This window comes from Macaca mulatta, chromosome 3 (genome assembly GCF_049350105.2).
Source record: "Macaca mulatta isolate MMU2019108-1 chromosome 3, T2T-MMU8v2.0, whole genome shotgun sequence".
NCBI lineage: Eukaryota > Metazoa > Chordata > Mammalia > Primates > Cercopithecidae > Macaca > Macaca mulatta.
The window spans coordinates 180,594,923-180,612,069 of record NC_133408.1 but is presented as its reverse complement, the minus strand read 5'-3'; the positions used below and the strand labels follow the sequence as shown (position 1 = coordinate 180,612,069).

General features: G+C 37.1%; 1 protein-coding gene across 11 annotated transcripts in view; it reads left to right on the top strand.

Annotated features, from left to right (window-relative positions):
• BRAF (B-Raf proto-oncogene, serine/threonine kinase) overlaps positions 1 to 17,147 on the top strand; it is a 202,101-nt gene that overhangs the window by 141,517 nt on the left and 43,437 nt on the right. For 10 of the 11 annotated variants that reach the window (XR_013415652.1, XR_013415650.1, XR_013415649.1 and 7 more), the window contains 4 exons: positions 3,733 to 3,869; positions 4,539 to 4,656; positions 7,946 to 8,030; positions 8,936 to 9,112. Coding sequence is in view for 5 of the 11 variants with exons in the window: in XM_015135080.3 (XP_014990566.1) it covers positions 3,733 to 3,869; positions 4,539 to 4,656; positions 7,946 to 8,030; positions 8,936 to 9,112 (517 nt within the window). In the remaining 6 variants the exon portion in view is untranslated. Of the gene's footprint in view, positions 1 to 1,066; positions 1,187 to 3,732; positions 3,870 to 4,538; positions 4,657 to 7,945; positions 8,031 to 8,935; positions 9,113 to 17,147 lie in introns of all 11 variants that reach the window. The other variant, XM_077997570.1, reaches the window with a different exon arrangement.

Below are 17,147 nucleotides of genomic sequence, written 5' to 3'. Positions count from 1 at the left end.
TTATTAATTTCTAACTGTCTTGAAAGCTATTGTTGATAAATTTCCTTTGTGGGTCTTCACTGATACTTAAAGATTGACCTTAGAATCAGATAAAACTTTACTTTGCTAAATCATTCTGAAGAGGGGGTTTGTCAGACATTATCAGCCACTTCCCTTCAACTTTCTACAAGTGTTTTAAATGTACATTTTATAGAACAGACCCATAATAGCGAAGCCCATTTGTCCTCTTCTTAGTTCAGTAAATACACAAATGAGAAACTGAATTGAGATTTCTAACTGAATTTTCATCTAGTATTCACTCTAGCACATAAGACAACATTACTTAAGAAAATACTTTTTGTAAGCATTACCCTATATGTTTTATAAGAGGTGACATTTGAGACTATCTTGAAGTTTTCTTTCAGGTGGTCCTTTACACTTACCTTCCCTGCTGTCTTCTGTCTAGTAAGGAAGACCTGTAATAACTGCATATCATGCTTAGAGTTGACCTCTTCACTGTGACCTTCTTTATCTTCAAAATATCTAAGCCCAGACTCAACAATATTTTACATTGAGTAAACATGGTTATACACCGTCTTTTGTTATGTTTCTGTATACCCGTGAAGCAACCAAAATAATAATAAGCCTGCATTCTATACTCTGGACTTGGTATTGATGATAGCACATAGTTACACAAGCATTTTTTTTTTCCTGTTTGTTATTTCATGAACCTGCCAATTAATGTTGCTGCCAGTTTGACTTTCATATGTCTTAATAGCTGTGGCTTTTGATAATTTTGCCTAATACATCCAGCATTTAAATGTTGCCATCATGTTAGCATCACAAAATTAACTTAGTCATAAACACAGCCTGCTTAGTACCTAAAATCAAATGGCGTTTCTTGTCCTTTTCATGAGTCACTTTTTAAAAAATCATTGGGATTTTATGAAAATGAGCAGATTTTTGGTCCAGAATTATTTTATGAAGCAGGCTTCGATTCATCTTATTTATTCCCCATGACTTCTTTCATTTCTTCTGTGTGTCTGTCTTCCTGTGTTTGCCTGCCCCTCTCTTTCTCTTCTAACAGCCCCTTTGAACCAGCTGATGCGCTGTCTTCGGAAATACCAATCCCGGACTCCCAGTCCCCTCCTACATTCTGTCCCCAGTGAAATAGTGTTTGATTTTGAGCCTGGCCCAGTGTTCAGAGGTAGTTGGGCTCTTCTTTCTTGTTTTCACCCAAAGCAAACTAAATATAAAACTACAGATGCTGTTTGTGCCTCACCCTCACAGCGTGTGTTTGTAAGTGTGAAAGTTTTCAGTACTAAATTTCTGCTTGGCCTGGCTGGAATGCTCTGAATGTGCTTCTCACACATACTCACTGCCACAAGCTTTCTGTATGCTGTCTGTCATAAATTTTTAAAAGCAAGAAAATCCTGACCTGAGATTTCCATCTTGTTTTTTGTTATTTTATTACTTCCTGGTCTTGATAATTTGTTAAACTTAGTGGGTGGGAATAAATAAGGTGGGTGGGGAAGAGCTTACTGGATTCCTTTGATTTTAATGCATTTAAGTGATTATTCTTGATGGTTTATGATTGTTAATAATTTTTGTGGTTTTTAAGAAAATTGAAGTGTCAGTGGAAACTTCTATTATGAGATTTTATTAGGCTTTTGGCCTTTTTTCAGATTCTGTAATACTAGCTGTGTTTTTTGGGTTTTTCTTTCCTCCAATATGGGATGTGTGTATTTTTGTCAAAGGTAGGGAGCTGTTAAAAAAGAAAAAAAAAAAAAAAGATTTAGAACATATTTTAGATATTTCAGTGTACTTCAGAAATTTGAGGATTTATCCTTTTAATTATGTCCTAATAGAAGAAAGTTTACAGTATAATTTCATTCTCCCATTTCATCTTGCTGTTTTATTTAGTGGTTAAACTGATTTGTAAAAATTTAAGTTGGGCTAGGCGCGGTGGCTTACGCCTGTAGTTCCAGCACTTTGGAAGGCCAAAGTGGATGGATCACCTGAGGTCAGGAGTTCGAGACCAGCCTGGTCAATATGGTGAAAACCCGTCTCTACAAAAATACCAAAAAAATTAGCCGGGCATGATGGCGGGTGCCTGTAATCCCAGCTACTTGGGAGGCTGAGGCTGGAGAATCACTTGAACCCAGGAGGCGGAGGTTACAGTGAGCCAAGATCGTACCATTGTACTCCAGCCTGGGTGACAGAGTGAGACTCCATCTGGAAAAAAAAAAAAAAAAAAAAAACTTAAGTCAAAGCTGGGACAGATGTCTTGCTATAAATATTTTTAAAGATTTATATTTACTGACTCTTGCTAGTTAGTATCTGTTACATATTCTGAATGTAGTAATGGTGCTTTAGATATTTGCTCTCTCAGCCCTGCTGTTTCTCAGAAAATCCATAGAATGGGATGGAAGTCATACAGTAGTGAGTAACACAATTAAGTGATACAATAAAACCACTTAGTAGATCATAACTGTGAAGCCTGGTGAAGCAGTTAAGGCTTTATAATGTTGAAAATTATCAATGGGAGGTAGAAAATGGATTGTGCTCTACTTAATAGACATTCTGGACACCATTTTATTTTAGAAAATTGCATATGAGATCATGAAAATTCTACATGGTGATATAATATGATGTAATAATAGTAAATATTTTCTACAGATTTAACATTTAAATGTGGTTATTGGTATCCTTGTTATCTGAAAGATAGTGACTCTTTTTTTCCTTAAGAGTAGCAGTCATTTTTTAAAAAGAATCTATTTTCTTGAGGTCATTTTGTTGTTCTGTATATAGAACTATTACTTGGACATCTGAGTTCTACTCAGCCGTATTCAGGCCCCAGTAAGATTCACTGCCCTGAACCCTTCTGAACCAGGTGCTACTGTACCTTATCTCAGGATGTTTGCCATGAGAAAGGTATGCAACCCTGCCAACGGAGATCACTTCCAAAGAGTATACTCCTCAGGCTCACTTGACCTATAGAATATTTGTATTTATAGTAACTCGGCGGAGAGGCCATAGCGCTTACTTACAAAGCTCTCACTTACAAAGGCAGAGATTTTTCAGAAAGTCTTGAGAAATATGCCTGGCTTTATTTACATTAACTTTGTTTTGCAGGTAACAAATAATCTTTGTTTAATAATGTAAGCCTCTAGGAACCACTGATACTGACCAATATCTCTTAAATAGTAGAGCATGTAGTTTAGGATTGTATTTGAGTTTAGTGATTAATATGAATAAGTCAGATATTTTCAACATTATGGCCATTATTAGAAAATGTTTCCATTTGGGGATTTCCTCTTTTTTTTATATTGATTGGCTGTTGAGGTAATATTAAATAATTAATTAAAAGTGTATTTGTTATATAGGCATTTACATTGATTTTGCTTTTTGATTTTTTTTCATCAAAGAAACAGAAACTTGGGAGTATTTTTAGTATTTCTATCTTGTTTTAGAGAGATTGTTTTTCTCCTAGATTTTGTACCAGGAAACAAAGTATGTATCTATCATCAGATATCTTAAAGGTCATTAAATTGGCCAGAAAACTAAAAGAAATTATAGTTGTAATCACCAAATGAGGCCCCTTTTTTTTTGGCCCATCCTTTCCAAAAGGTCTATATTTAAATATGCACTACATTTTAAAATTAAGTCTAAATATCCCCCAACCTTCTACCCCTGATAAATTAACATACTTGCTCCTCCTTAATGTATACATTTTTCTTATCACTAATTTAGGATCAACCACAGGTTTGTCTGCCACCCCCCCTGCCTCATTACCTGGCTCACTCACTAACGTGAAAGCCTTACAGAAATCTCCAGGACCTCAGCGAGAAAGGAAGTCATCTTCATCCTCAGAAGACAGGAATCGAATGGTAAGAGTATATAATATCTTTTTTTCTCTGTCTGTCTTCTTAGAAGTCATAGCCAAATGTAATATTACCCTTTAGATATATTATGTCCATATGTGACACAGAACTCCCATAATTAAATAAATTTCAGAGCTGATAGTTTTTTGCTTAAAGCATATTTCCACAGCACTGCTTTCTGCTGTCATCTATAATATAATTTAGTAGAAGGCAGTTTTGGAAGAGTAACAGTGTTCTGCTTCTAAAATAAGGAAAAAGAGAGAAAACTAGTATTAGAAGGCATGAAAAGGCTGGTCCAGAATTCAGATATCTACCGAAGGACATTCTTCACTATTTAAAAAATCAACTTTCTTCTGCAAAATGAATCCACCATGGCACATATATACCTATGTAACAAACCTGCACATTCTGCACATGTATCCCAGAACTTAAAGTAAAATTTAAAAATAAAATAAAAAACTAATACTTTTTAGCCATAGTATTGTTACTAATTATTGAATAAGTGGATCTTTTACTCTACCAAAGTACTTTTATATGTTGATTTTTTTTTTTTTTTTGGAAAGACTGAATTAGATATAATACATAAAGAAATTTAGCACCAATTAAAAAAGAGTGAAACATAAGGTTTTCTTTTTTTGTTTGGTTTGACTTGACTTTTGTACTATATTTATCAAGAAAACACTTGGTAGACGGGACTCGAGTGATGATTGGGAGATTCCTGATGGGCAGATTACAGTGGGACAAAGAATTGGATCTGGTTCATTTGGAACAGTCTACAAGGGAAAGTGGCATGGTAAGTATGTAATGTGGTGACATTGTGACAAGTCATAATAGGATATGTTTAACAACTTTTATTTTGTAAAAACAATCATCAAAGGAAATATTCACTCTTTGCATCAGTAAACTATATTAGTTTCAGGACTCCTCCAAAAGTTTCTAACAAAAATTATGGGAAATAAAAACCGTTCACAGCAATCAGGACTCCTGTCATTATATTATAGTAATAATTTTTAAAGGAGAATTCCTCCAGGTTAACTAGTCCTCAAAAGGATTTTTTTTTCTTTTAGAGTCTTTCAGCTGATAATTTTATTTGTATTATAAGTCACAAGTAAACATATTAAAAATGTACTTACTGACTGGGCACAGTGGCTTACGCCTGTAATCCCAGCTCTTTGGGAGGCCGAGGCTGGCAGATCACGAGGTCAGGAGATCAAGACCTTACTGGCCATGGTGAAACCCCATCTCTACTAAAAATACAAAAATTAGCTGGGTATGGTAGTACGTGCCTGTAGTCTCAGCTACTCGGGAGGCTGAGGCAGGAAAATCACTTGAACCCAGGAGGAAGAGGTTGCAGTGAGCTGAGATCGCACCACTGCACTCTAGCCTGGCAACCGTGAGACTTTGTCTCAAAAAAAAAAAAAATTAACAAAGAAATATAAGTGGCCAGTAAACATATACAAAATGTTCGGCCTCACTAGTTATCAAAGAATTGCACATTCAAAAATAGAAATCATTATTTGCCTCTTAGTTGGACAAAATATTTTTAAATTGGATTATATTTAGAGTAGTGAGTGTATTTTCATCAAAGGTTTAATATTAATGAAAAATGAAAATGAACATGTATCCAACTATTAGAGAACTGGGTAAATTTGTACCTTCATATATGATTATATAGGAGTTAAAATGGCAAAGTAGAGCTATATTTATTGATATAGAAAGGTGTCTTTGGCATATGAAATTTTACAAAGCAGTATGTATAATATACCATATTATGGAGCTCATGGAAATATATAACATAATTTTTTATATGACAGTATTTTAGGCCACACACAGTGGCTCACACCTGTAATCCCAGCATTTAAGGTCAGGAGTTCGAGACCAGCCTGGCCAACATGGTGAAACCTCGTCTCTACTAAAAATACAAAAAATTAGCCAGGCTTGGTGGCAGGTACCTGTAATCTCAGCTACTCAGGAGGCTGAGGCAGGAGAATTGCTTGAACCTGGGAGATGGAGGTTGCAGTGAGCCAAGATCCCACCATTGCACTCCAGCCTGGGTCACAGAGCGAGACTCTGTCTAAAAAAAAAAAGACTGTATTTTAGTATATACCGCCTTAAGCTATCTTTTCACAGGTGTTCATATTCACACTACATTCATGTAAAAGCCTAATAACATATAATGTCACTTTTGAGTGACATAATTAAAGGAATTTTTTTATACCTTCAAAATGTCTTTAAACATTTTTTTAAGTGCTATGCAGTATTTTATGATATGAACAATAGAATAAGCACTGTATTACTTTGATAATTGAGAAAAATCAATGTTGATTTAACTTATTAAAATATACATACAGGTTGAATATCTTTATGTATTTATTTTTGTTTGTTTTGTTTTATTTTGTTTTGTTTTGAGACAAGGTCTCACTCTGTCGCCCAGGCTGGAGTGCAGTGGCACAATCTCGGCTCACTACAATGTCTGCCTCCCAGATTCAAGCAATTCTTCTACCTCAGCCTCCTGAGTAGCTAGGATTACAGGCGCGTACCACCACACCCGGCTAATTTTTGTATTTTGAGTAGAGACAAGGTTTTGCCATGTTGGCCAGGCTGTTCTCAAACTCCTGACCTCAAGTGAGCCACCCACTTTGGCCTTCCAAAGTGCTGGGATTACAGGTGTGAACCAGCGCACCCAGTCAGGTTGGGTATCTTTAATCCAAAATCCAAAACCCAAAGTGCTCCAGAATCTAAGACTTTCTGAGCGCTGACATGATGCTCAAAGGAAATGCTTATTGGAGGATTTCAGATGTTTGGATTAGGGATGCTAAACTGGTAAGTATAATCAAAGTATTCCAAAATCAGAAAAAAATTGAAATTTGAGACACTTCTGGTCCAAGGCATTTCAGATAAGGGATACTCAGCCTGCATATAAAAGTACCCATAAATTAGCCAGGCATGGTGGCACGTGCCTGTACTCCCAGCTATTGAGGAGGCTGAGGTGGGAGAATGGCTTGAGCCCAGGAGTTCAAGGCTACAGTGAGCCATGATCATACCACTGCACTCCATCCAGCCTGGGTGACAGAGCAAGACTCTGTCTCTAAAAAAGTTAAATAAGCAGAACATTAACTAGCACTCTAGAAACACACCCCCACAACTATGTCCTCTTCCAGCCAATCACCTCTCTCCCAAGGGTAACCACCATTGTGATCACAACAGGAAGTGCATAGTGTGTGCTCTTTTGTGTCGGCCCCTTTCACTCAACATTGTTTATAAGATTCATCTATATTGTTGTGTGTAGTTGGAGGTCATTCATTCTCTTTATAGTATTTCATTGTGTGACTATAACATGATTTCTTCTTTCATCTATTGCAATTGGATCGTTTCTAGTTTGGGGCTTTGATTGATGCTGGTGCTGTAAACATTTTTAGTATATGTCTTTTGGTGAACAGAATTGTGAGACCACAGGGTATGCATACGTCCAGTTGTAGTAATGCTGCCAACAGTGTTACAAAGTAGTTGTACCAATTTCAACACCTACTGGCAGTGTTGAGAGTTACAGCTGTTTCACATAAAGTTTTTTTTTTAATTTTAGTGACAATGTTAGTCATTTTACTAATCGAAGTATCGTAAGTAATCCATAAATTTGAAAAAAACGTTAACTACTCTGATAAACTTTTACAGTTTCCTACTTTTAAGCAAAATTCCATAGGGCCTGTTAATTGTAGTTTCAACATTACTTGTAGTTTCAATTAGTAAATAAATATTAAGCCTAGTAAGTATAATTTAATATTGTCAAATAATTTGGAAAAAACCATGGATACTTAATTGATTTCACCAAATTTCCATGGAACAAACAAGGTTGGCTATTTTTTGGATTGATGTTTTGAAATACTAGTACAGGAATATCATTGTTAGTTGAGTGTTTAGCCTTAGAAAACAAATGGAGTTTAGATAGCTAAAGTATAATTTATCTGTGATTTAATAATGGTGTGGAGTTAGGGCTATGATAATTAGTGAAAACACCCAAGAATGTTCTATACTTTTAAATTTTAAATATTGAAATGACACTTGGAATAACAATTGCCTTTTAGGTGATGTGGCAGTGAAAATGTTGAATGTGACAGCACCTACACCTCAGCAGTTACAAGCCTTCAAAAATGAAGTAGGAGTACTCAGGTGAGCTTGTGTGGATTACCATTTTCCAGAGAAAGAAGTTATTTTTATTAGCTCCTGGTTCCCAGTGGTAGCGACTATTAGCTTTACAGATTTACTCAAAATGGATAAATTTGTAGAAACAGAGTATGTCTGAGTACATTTTTGTCTTTAACCACATTCTTTTAAGTAGTATGCAATGTTATATGGTACAGTTGATAGAATACTTAATCCTAGACAGAATTAATGGAAATATAGTATTCTGATAATATAAAATAATAGTTCTACTTATGAAAATAATGCTCTCCAATGTTTAAGCTTATCAGAATACATTTCAAGATGGTATTTAGTCCTGGGCTCTGGAATTTTAGAAACATTGACAAACTAGAATATGTCCAGTGAGGACCACCTAAACAGGGAAGATTCTAGAGGTGTAACGGGGGAAAATAATCAACAGAACTGAGGATATTTAGTTCAGAGAAGGCTGTTATGTTCAAGAGAGTGCACGGTTATTCCAGAGTGCAGGAAAAAAGTTATTCCAGAGAGCAGACCAGGGAAGCAAGCCAGAGGTGAAAGTTGTAGGAAAATGATTTTGTCTCAACACTTGGAAACTTTATAATACCAGAACCACTTAAATAAAAATAAGAGAGTCAGCTACATACTGAGTGATGAACTTCCCATAGTTGAAGGTATTTAAGCAACCTCTAGTTGCCTGTCAGATATGTTTAAAAAGATATGTTTTTGCATAAAGTAGGAGGTTAGACTTGGCAATTCCCAGTCTCTTCTAAATTTATCCTTTTGTTGCCTTTTTAAAAAAACAGCTTTTTCTGACAACATTTTACCGATAGGTAGACTACTTTGGTTCTCTTTTGTAAGAACAGCTACAGTTTGTCGACATTTAATATTTACTGTCACGTTTCTTTGTACAGGAAAACACGACACGTGAATATCCTACTCTTCATGGGCTATTCCACAAAGCCACAACTGGCTATTGTTACCCAGTGGTGCGAGGGCTCCAGCTTGTATCACCATCTCCATATCATTGAGACCAAATTTGAGATGATCAAACTTATAGATATTGCACGACAGACTGCACAGGGCATGGAGTAAGTTCCATTCTGTTAAATGTCTTATAAATTATTTTTGAAGACCATTGAGGATGTTTTAAAGGTTTTGGCTGCTATTCTTTTGGAATGCATTTTAAATTACTGTCCAGGAACATAATATAGATGCTAACTAATGGCTAGTAAATAATATGATACTAAAAAATAAATGTCTTTGTCTAGTGCAGCCTTCAGAACATATATCAAGTATTTGATAATAAATACATGACTGCAAACTTAGGCTCAGCACTCAGTGATTGAGCTAAGCAAGAGAGGTTCAGAAGATAGAAACAGCAAAAACCTACTAAAAAGTTGTTAATGGTTGTTGAAATAAACAGAATGGTTGTTAATTAGTTACTTTTTCAGATCATTTTCTCTGAGTGCCCATATTTTTTTGTTGCAAAATGGTCAGTTAATAAAGTGAAAAATCTGCATTCTGACCCTTTTTGAGGATTTCAAAGTGAGTTCATATCTGTTGAATTTTGCTATGCAATTTAAAGAGTTATTTTATAAAGTTTATCATAAGCTAATATGGGGAACTGACTTTGAAGGATAAATTTTAAATTTTGTATGCAACTCTTAAGTGCAAATGAATACGTAAATTAAAAAGTAAAATTAAATTTTGAAAGCGCTTAGATGAAAATTATAAACTCAGTAAAATATGAATTTGAAAGCTCTGTGAAAAGTTTAAAAATAGATATGATCTTAATTATTTTGTTTTTTACATATTGCTTTCACTTACATAAATTATTATGTCATTTAATCTTTATAATGTTATGAAGTAGATCTTTTTTCTTTTTACAGATAAGGAAATTGAGGCTTTTAAGTGCCTTGTCTAAGGGCACACATTTAATAAGTGGCACCAAAGATGTTTAACTCAGGATTTCTGACTCCCAATCCAGTATTCTTTCCCTATAACCACTAAGCTACGTTTACATTATAAAATTAGAATAAAAGAGTAAAAGGGTATATATGTACTAACACCTACAACTCTGAGTATTACTCCTAGCAAGTAAGTGTAGAGCCAAGACTCAAAACCAGATCTGGCTCTTAGATCTTCCAACTGTACCACCTTCTCTTTCTCAAAACTTGGCAATATATCTATAATTTAGATTGTTTACAATCCTATATTCAGCCAAAATACTTATTACAGCAAATTATTACCTTATTCAGTAACACTCCCACTTGCCCCTAGACTTGAAACAATCTCAACCTTTCAGATAAGTTAGAATCTCTGAATCTGTTCGAATCTAAAGGCTTTTAAAGAATTAAAGTCTTGGCCAGGCATGGTGGCTCACACCTGTAATCCCAGCACTATGGAAGGCTGAGGCAGGCAGATCACCTGAGGCTGGGAGTTCAAGACCAGCCTGACCAACATGGAGAAACCCCATCTCTACTAAAAATACAAAATTAGCCAGGCTTGGTGGCACATGCCCGTAATCCCAGCTACTTGGGAGGCTAAGGCAGGAGAATCACTTGAACCCGGGAGGCGGAGGTTGCAGTGAGCCAAGATCACACCATTGCACTCCAGCCTGGGCAACAAGAGCGAAATTCCATCTCCAAAAAAAAAAAAAAAATAGAATTTAAAGTCTTGTGAAGAGCAAGCCATGGCACAAATTGTAAACATTCAGTGAGAAACAAAGCTTATTCTCTTCCCACACTACTGGTCTCTTTGCAGTTTCTTCAGCAGGCCAAGCGTGTTCCTTCTTTAGGACCTTTATGTTTGTTACATTCTCTTTAGGATACACATGCCACAAATATCCTTATGTCTCTGTTCATCCATCCCCTTTTAATTGAAACCCTTGCTCACCTTATATAACTAACATGTCCCCACATCACTCTGTCACTCTCTATACCCATAGGCTTGATTTTCTTTATAACGCACAGCTCCATCTGACTTGTTTGTTGTCTTTCATCCCCACTAGAATGCAGGCTGTATGAGAGCAGGGGCTTTTTTTTTTTCTTCTTCTTCATTATTTTATGCCTAATGCCTAGAATGGGACCTGGCATACTCAGTACATAACTGTCAAATAAAAATGATTACACACAACTGCATATTATTGATAGATTTACCTTTCAGAAGAAAGAGATGCCAAATCCTTCTCACATCGCAACTGAGAAATGTGGCTGGGCATATTGGCTCACACCTATAATCCCAGAACTTTAGAAGGCCAAGGTAGGATGATTGCTTGAGCCTAAGAGTTCAAGACCAGCCAGGAAACATAGGGAGACCCTTGTCTCTGTAAAAAATAAGAAATTTAGCCAGGTGTGGTGGCACTTGCCTGTAGTCCTAGCTACTCAGTAGGCTGAGGTGGGAAGATCACTTGAGCGCAGGAGTGTGAGGATGCAAGGAGTCGTGATTGTGCCACTGCACTCCAGCCTGGGCAACAGAGCAAGACCCTGTCCCAAAACAAACAGGCTGGGTGTAGTGGCTCATTCCTGTAAACCCAGCACTTTGGGAGGCCGAGGTGAGTGGATTAAGACAAGAAGTGACAGTAAAGAAGTACATTATCAAATTGGAATAGTGCTTCAGTCTGAAGAACAGTCAGTGAAGAGGTGATATATTTTGAAAATATCACTTTACAGTTTGAGATTATCAGTGTAAATTTTACAGTCATCTACTCTGAAACACTTTGTGTTTTTAAATAGATCTCACAGTTTAACATGATGCAATGAGTGTACGATAGTATGAACATAGATCATTCCATTCAGTTTATCCTAGATTTTAGTAACTGAAAAACTATTAATTCCAAGTTTTAAGCCCTCCAGCAGAGTATACTTTTTAGTAGCGGTTTAAAATTAACGAAGGAAGATACAGTTTCTTTTCCCTTTTAGTTTTGTCTTGTAAGATGATAACATACAACTGGTTAAATGTACTGACACATCATCAGTTTCTGAAGGATTTGGCAAGTTGAAACTCCTCTTATTAACAGGGCTATGTGGGTTTCAGATTAAGGTGACAGATTTTTGCTCCTTCCTGGAACTCCACTAAAACTATAATAAAGGAATTTTTTTTAAAGCATAGACACATAAGGATGGGGATAACAGAGAGGAAGGAGACAGTATCAGCAACATTTTGAAAGCTGGAAAGCAAGTGGAGAAGTGATCATGGACTTAGACCCCAAAAGGCTAAATGATCAGTTGGCAGTGGGGAAATTAAAGCCAACCTGGTTTATACCATAGAATCCTCAATTCTCAGGAATTGGCAATATCACTGTCTCAGGGACGAAAGGGTTAAAATGAAAGGCCTGTTTGAAAAGCTGTTATTTCTCTAAATCTGTTCTCTTACTCACCAGGTAACTGCTCCATCCCTATCCTAGCAGTAGACTGGAAGTTAGAGGGGAAAGTAAACATCTCTGGACTGGGAGACCCTAATCTATGTCTAGGACGTGGATATCTTTCCCAAAACATGGGGATTTGATGACTATGTGCTTACTAAATGATGAAGGGAGATTTCCCCAGCCCTCTCTTTTTATTTGATTCCCAACATGCTAGCAGCCAAACCTTACTCTTCCTGCAGGAGATTCGAGGAGTCTTGGGTGAATTTTACCAGCTCAAGAGGAAAGACCCAAAGAAAGTGACATCAGAGATTCCACCTAGATTACTGTACAGTTCAAAAATAGCAAACAAATCTGTATGATCAAAGCCTCCAAGCAGCTTGTAAGTCCCTCACTTAGTCTGAATAAGAGTATCGCTGGATAACTAGATATTGGTGGGGAAGTCTTACGCAAATAAGGAGACTGTAAAACACATAGAGAAAAATAGGCACTGGGAGAAACACATACAATGCAAGATTCTCTCTCCCCCACCTCATCCCACCTCCAAAAAACCTATCGGTTTTCTCAGAGGGAGAGAAGATAACTTTATATCCATTAAACAGAAACAGAGGTTTTCTAAGGAACATTCATATAACAGCAACAAAATGCTAAAATGTTGACATTTACAGTACACTGGAAATTATATCCTTTACAGTTATTTAAACATAACTTTTAAATGTTAATTTAAAAGGAGTTATGTAGTTTCTCAGAATCTTTTAAGGGGTGTTTAGCAAAAAAAGTTTTAAAACTATTATTTTAAACACTATATGGTTTAATATTAAATTTCTATATTATGCAACATAATTCAGAAGGGACACTTAGGTAAACTTTTTATAAACCAAGTTACATAAAATGTATATAATTAATTGGAACACATAACCGGATTGCATCAATGAGTCTTGAAGTGTGTATTCCTGTTTTCTTCTCTACTGTCAATGACTAAAGCACACTATTTTCACTACTTTTTTAAAATTTTGAGACAGAGTCTCCCTCCTCTGTCACCCAGGCTGGACAGGCTGGAGTGCAGCAACACAATCTCAGCTCACTGCAACCTCTGCCTCAAGTGATCCTCCCACTTCAGTCTCCCTAGTAGCTGGGACTACAAGGGTGCACCATCATACCCGGCTCATGTTTTTGTATTTTTTGTAGAGACGGAGTTTCACCATGTTGCCCAGGCTGGTCTCAAACTCCTGGGCTCAAGAGAGCCACTGCTTCCGCCTCCCACAGTGCTGGGACTACAGATGTAAGCCACCAGGCCCAGCCTATTTTCAGTACATTTGATTGAACTTTGTTGTTGTTGTTGTTGTAGAACAGTCTGTTCTAAGGTATCAGGCTGACAGATGTTAGAACAAACAGAATGGTCCTAGGAGTCATGAACTGGTTCTTCAAGTCCTAACTGTTGCTGCTGATTTTGTAACAGATTTTAACGTATCTTTTGACTTCTGGTCACCCATTTCAGCCTCATGTTTGGTTCTCTGTTTTAGTTTCCCCCTATATATTCCCATGGATCAAATGACACAGATGGAATTCCTTACATACCTCATTTTTCCTCCCTATTTCCAATACTTGTTCATCTAGAATGCCAACCATAGTTTCAGACTGAGGGCTTTGTTTTGGAATTATCCCAGAAGTTACTCCGAGTTAGAAGCCTGCTTGGGTAATTAATATTGCTTCTTAGCTCCCTCCAGCTCTCTTTCTTCCTGTCCCCTGGCTCTACCCTGAGCACAGATGGTAATTCTCTGTGGCCATCACAGCCACCTTCTTACTGTGCCTCCTTTCAACTCTTCATGTCTATATCCTCTTCCCTGACCAGCATCATCTCACAAAGGACTGACCAAGCCAGATACAGTCTATAGCTAAACAATAAAGCTATAGGGTATTTAAATAGCCTCTTAATAATGTACTTTTGCAAAGCCTTTATTTCAGAATAGCCTGCCCTGTGTTGAAAGTGATCTTTTCTGACTACTCACCAAAATTAATTCTAAAGTCTCTGGATATAAGCAGAATAGGAACAAACAGATTCATTTTATAAAGTGGTAGGGTTGCAGTTAACTCACAGTATAAAACCTTTAATAATTAGAAAAGTTAGGCCGGGTGCGGTGGCTCAAGCCTGTAATCCCAGCACTTTGGGGGGCTGAGACGGGCGGATCACAAGGTCAGGAGATCGAGACCATCCTGGCTAACACGGTGAAACCCCGTCTCTACTAAAAAATACAAAAAAAAACTAGCCGGGCGAGGTGGTGGGCGCCTGTAGTCCCAGCTACTCGGGAGGCTGAGGCAGGAGAATGGCGTGAACCCAGCAGGCGGAGCTTGCAGTGAGCCGAGATTGCGCCACTGCATTCCAGCCTGGGCGACAGAGCGAGACTCCGTCTTAAGAAATAATAATAATAATAATTAGAAAAGTTAGTCTAGGCACCGTGTCTCACACCTGTAATCCCAGCACTTTGTGAGGCCAAGGCAGGAGTATTGCCTGAGTCCAGGAGTTCAAGACCAGCCTGGATAACACGACAAAACCCTGTCTTAACACAAAATACAAAAATTAGCCGGATGTGGTGGTGTGTGCCTGTGTTCTCAGCTACTTGGGAGGCTGAGGTGGGGGGATCACTTGAGCCCAGGAAGTCGAGGCTGCAGTGAGCCATGATCATGCCACTACACTCCACCCTGGATGACAGAGCAAGACCCTGTCTCAAAAATAAATAAGAATACTTAGAAAATTTGAATCATTAGGACTTTCAAATGTGTCACCTCTATTGGATTACAGAATATAAGCAAAAAATGGATAGGTAACATTTTTCCTGTGTGGTTCTGTCTTCCATTTGTACCTCAGTGAAAAACTATTTCTGATTCCAAGGTTTACCTGAAACGGAGCAGAGCTATTCTAATGGTAGATAATTATAAACTCACTCTGAGGAATAAGGGTTGGTAAAGTATGTTTCATCATCATCTTGTTTTTTGTTTTTATTGAGATGGAGTCTCACTCTGTCACCCAGGCTGCAGTGCAATGGCACAGTCTTGGCTCACTGAAACCTCCACCTCCCAGGTTCAAGCGATTCTCCTGCCTCAGCCTCCCGAGTACAACTGGGATTACAGACGCCCACCATCATGCCCTGCTCAATTTGTATTTTTAGTAAACGGGGTTTCACCATGTTGGCCAGGCTGGTTCAGGAGTTCAAGTGATCCACCTGCCTCGACCTCCCAAAGTGCTGGGATTATAGGTGTGAGTCACTGCACCTGGCCTGTTTTATCATCTTTTCACCTGCCAGTCATTGATTCATCCCAAGGACCCAGGTATCTTAAGAATACTGTTACTAAAGAAATTCCAGGAATGGTCAGTACATCATGCCTTTTTTTTCTTTTTCTTTTTCTTTTTTTTTTGCAGGCCTTATAATTTCAGTATAATATTCATGGTATAATTTTGAATTTAACTTTATCAGAAAATTAAGTATTAAAGAGGCACATAGAAAAGTTACAGCCTATTGATATATTTACAGGAGCATTATATTCTCAAAATAAGATGATTAAAAATAATTTGGAGATAAATCCTTACAATTTACTTTGTTTTAAATAATGATGAGCATGCACCTTTTACTCATAAATGAACCCAGTTGAAGATAGAAGGATTAATTAAAGCTGAAAAAATGGTGAACATGTATTAGTGATTGATAATTCTAAGTGACCAAAGAATATTTAATTATAGTGAACATAATTTTCTGGTGGGTAAAAATAATAATAGGGTGCTGATAATAATAATAATCAGAAAATGCAAGGTAAAACAAAAAAGTACCACTTTCCACCCACTGGAATTGGCAAAATGCCTGAGTTCTGATAAGATCAAATGTTCATAGGATTAGAGGAATTGCTTCCCGGGACATTTCTGATGCAACCAACCACCTTAAGGGCATTCTGGAAGTATCTGTTAAAATAGAAAAATGCTTGTTCTAACCCCAAGAAATATTAGCTTTCGTTCCGAGTCACGTATACAGAAAGAGGTATATTATAGGAAATCATATAATAGTGAAAAATTGGTCTGGATGCAGTGGCTTATGCATCTAATCCCAGCACTTTGGAAGACTAGGGTAATAGGATCACTTGAGACCAGGAGTTTGAGACCAGCCTGGACGACACTATGAGACCCTGACTCTACATAAAACTTAAAACATTATTTTAAGGAAATTTTTTTAAAAAAGAAAAAGTTATTGAAAAATTGGAAACATGTTCATCAGGAGAAGACTTGATAAATAACATATTGGCACTTATGTGCAGTAGAATCATATATAGTAGTAAAAAATGGATTATATAGGTATCAACATAAAGCTTTAAAATATTAATGTTAAGTGAGAAAAGCAAGCTGCTGCATGAGACCACTTAAAAATTTTTAAGCAGAACATTTTTTATATTTGGGCTTTAAAAAGTGGTATATATGTATGTATGTAAAAGTACTGAAATAAGGATTAGAAAGCAAAGATCAAGTAACATAGTGTTTATCTCCAGGAATCAAGTATAAACTTTGAAAAAAGACTGGAGGTGGCCAAGCGCAGTGGCTCACGCCTGTAATTCCAGCACCTTGGGAAGCTGAGGCGAGTGGATCACTTGAGGTCAGGAGTTCGAGACCAGCCTGGCCAACATGGTGAAACACCATCTCTACTAAAAATACAAAAAATTAGCTGGGCATGGTGGCAGGTGCCTGTAATCCCAGTTACTCTGGAGGCTGAGGCAGCAGT